The sequence below is a fragment of the Frankliniella occidentalis genome, unplaced genomic scaffold (assembly GCF_000697945.3).
Source record: "Frankliniella occidentalis isolate FOCC.00 unplaced genomic scaffold, Focc_3.1 Scaffold390, whole genome shotgun sequence".
Classification (NCBI taxonomy): domain Eukaryota; kingdom Metazoa; phylum Arthropoda; class Insecta; order Thysanoptera; family Thripidae; genus Frankliniella; species Frankliniella occidentalis.
Window position 1 is genome coordinate 174897 of NW_026267512.1, and position 3339 is coordinate 178235.

The window sequence follows — 3339 nt, forward strand, 5'->3', positions numbered from 1 at the left end:
AGTACTGAACAACAAACAAGTTAAATGACATTGGCTGTGTCACCTTTAAGAAAAATAACAGATAACAGATCCATTTCAGGAAGGTTATTTATGCTGTTTGGTCGTAGTTTATTCCACTAAAGTAGCATTTATTGCAAAATGTGTTGAGTTTAAAATTTTTGAAACGTCAAAAGACAGAAATAACCTGTATAAGAGGGATCTGTTATTTGTCATCTGTTATTTCTCTTAAGCTGATACAGCCATTATTACAACAGCAAAACTCGGAGGGGGTTCCAATTGGCTCTTTTGTGACGACCGATAATCGTACTCACTTTTGGGCATCCATGGTGTGACTGAGAGGCGACATCATCGGCTGTCAACATCGGCTCATCGGCTCACGTTTTAGGGGGATTTACGATCGGAACGCAGCGAGCGTATCTTGAACGCTAGCGTTGAATTAACGCTAGCGTAGTGGTCAGAACAGGGTGAGGGGGGCGTGGAAGAGCGTTGTTTTAACGCTAGCGGCAGAACTACGCTTGTTGCGTACCGCTAACGCTACCATCGTAAATCCACCTTTACCCATAACCTTTCAATTAGAACTGTTTACTATTGTCATTTTGCTCTGATGTTGTAATTTATTATGCTATATGTTCTTTGTGTCAGTCATGAGAGATGCTATGAGGGTACTTTCTTCCCTGACAAGACCCTTCTAACATCGTCATGTCTGACTTAAATTCTTTTATTTTGTTCATGTTTTTGCTTAATACGTTGAGGCCCAGGGGGGTCCCCTTTTACATGCTATTGTGGCCATATGTGTGTTCATGTGAGAGTCAACGTGTTGAATCTGCTATGTTGGAAGCAGGGAAATCACAGAGTGTAAAATAGTTCTACTAACCAAATTGCAATTTTCTGTTCCAGGGATAAGTGAACCCAGATGATCATCACCACTTCTGTGCAAAATAGTTTTAGTTATTGATATGTACTGCATGATGTAGATTCATAGTGTAGATTCGTATGGGTGCTGCATGCCATAAGTAACTGAATGAAAAGTGTTGTGACTGATGCTTGAGAAACTTATGCATTAATAGAAGCCACTATATGAATTTGTGTAACTAACAGTGACATACATCTCTTCTCTAGGTACTACCCTGAATGGCACAATCTCTGAACTAACCCGCCATGCCATTTGGCTGAGAAACCCTGCTTCAGCAGCCAGCAAGCTGACCCATAAGGGTAGCAATTCCCTAGATGAGTCAGAAGTGGAATTTCTAGAGGATGTTGATGAGGCCTGCGACTCAGATGACCCATTACTAGATGGTAAGTCTGGTAAAGGGATCAAGAAATGCCAACTTCACCTTGTAATATTTTTACAGTACATCACCATCCCTTTCCCATGGTTCCAGGGCGCTTGTGCTTGAAGCGCGAGTGCATCAGCCCCACCCCCGGCGAGCTGGGAGGTCCACCGCGTGATGTCAAGCCCAGTGTGGCCGAGCTCGGAGCATTCGCGAGCACCGCAAGGCGAGAGGGAGGCGTCGCAACGGCGCACGATCTCGATGAGGTGGGCGTATTGCATGCATTCCATCCCCGGCCTATCGTTTCGAACCCTCCTTGACGTTCAATCTCATTTCAGGTGGACCAACCAGTGGGGTCGTCGGCGGCGGCGGCGGACTTCTCGGCATCTCTGGCGCCTCAGACCATGATGCTGATCACCAGGGCGCCCAGCCAGGCCGAGGACGAGGAGAGTGAGCTGGACGTGGACGGCGATGACTCGGCGAAGAGCCCCGTCAACACGTGCGAGTTCTGCGGCTCGGTGCTCTCCAGGGCCGTGCAGCGCCTGCGCCACAAGTGCGCCAGCACGTTCACGTAAGTGCGGTGAAGCCCCGCAACCTGGTACTTCCCCGCGCGATGCGGTGTCTGACGGGCACGCGCCCTCCCCGCCCTCTGTGCGTTGCAGGTGCTCGTACTGCGCGTGGAAGGGCTCGTCGGACAGCGAGCTCAAGGAGCACGAGCTGCAGCTACACCAGGCCAAGAAGCCGCACGTCTGCGCCGAGTGCGGCGCCCGCTGGGTCTCGGCCGCGGCGCTGAGCCGCCACATGTCGGTGCACGCCAAGGGTAAGACCACGTGCGCGTGCGACGGCTGTGGCGCCAACTTCACGACGGTCCGCTCCCTCAGGCGGCACGGGCGGGACTGCCCCGGGATGCGCGACGTGAACAAGCCGTACTTGTGCAAGGTCTGCTGCGCCACGTTCATCTCCAAGATGAGCCTCACAAAGCACGTGAAAGTCCACAGGTATGTTATTCCAAGATCAGCTCGCACTCACTTCTTCAACTTATGTCTGTTGCGGTTGAGGTTCGTTACTCGGCCGGTTTCGACTTTACCTGCCCACAGTCAACATTTACCCGCGGGCCGCGGCTAAAAGTCGCCCGAGGGCCGGAATGCACTGTTGTATGCCAAACGATCCCTTACCCCTCGCTACCTGAGCAGCAGCCTACACCTGCACTTTGGGCGTCCTCAGGCTTGAGAGAAGGGCGCCCACCTCCGTGAAGCTGGCCCCACCCATGTTCGCACTAATTAAACGGATAGTACCAATAATTAGTGCTCAATTAGTGCGTTCGAACCATACTAGTTTTAGAATTAGTGCGCAGTATTTAACCCCGTAAATTCAATATTGAACTTGGGTGGGGCCAGCTTCACGCTAGCCCCACCCAAATTAGTGTAAACGTCGCTACTAGGCTCATCTTTTAGTGCTCAATTAGTGCTTTTGATCTACACTAGTTTGAGAATTAGTGCGACACTCCTTCCCGTACTTTTCGCAGTGTGAAGTGGGTGGGGCTAGCTTAGCTTCACGCTCGCCCCACCCAATCACCCAATCGAAGAAAGGATTACACCATTTTGACCGGCTTAATTAGTGCTCTTCGAATATCACTATCCCAGAATTTGTGCGACCACCCGGGGTACTCTAATCCGGAAGCGAAAGTACTCGGTCGCCTGCAAACGTCTGGGTAGGCAACCCGCAGCACTCGCCCCTCCTTTATACGCTGACACGTCACAGCGTGAGGTGTTCGGCAGCCCCACCCCCCTTCCCCCAGTGTTCAAACTGGTACGGCAAGAGGTTTCTGGTTCGATTCTTGCTGGGTAGCGTTGTCTGTTCTCTATTTTTCTGGTGCCTTGAGTAGTAGGCAGAGTCTTTCGTATTGTCTTGTGCCATGGCAGGCAAACCGTCATTGAATAATGACAGGTCTCGATGCAATCCCAGTGGGGGACTTTCCTTGCCACTGGCCGTATCTGGTGTGCTTGCCCGCGTTAGACGCCACCACGGCATAATGCAACCATTGAGTATCGTTGTGTGGTAGAACACC

At 51.1% G+C, this 3339-nt stretch overlaps 1 protein-coding gene across 1 annotated transcript in view; it reads left to right on the plus strand.

The window, feature by feature from the left end:
• Positions 1 to 1621: 1621 nt before the first annotated feature.
• Positions 1622 to 3339, plus strand: part of LOC113215914 (zinc finger and BTB domain-containing protein 24-like) — a 13792-nt gene continuing 12074 nt past the window's right edge. Inside the window, exons 1-2 of the mRNA XM_052274406.1 lie at positions 1622 to 1842; positions 1934 to 2269. Coding sequence (XP_052130366.1) covers positions 1676 to 1842; positions 1934 to 2269 — 503 coding nt within the window. The 5' untranslated portion in view covers positions 1622 to 1675. The remainder of the gene's footprint in view (positions 1843 to 1933; positions 2270 to 3339) is intronic.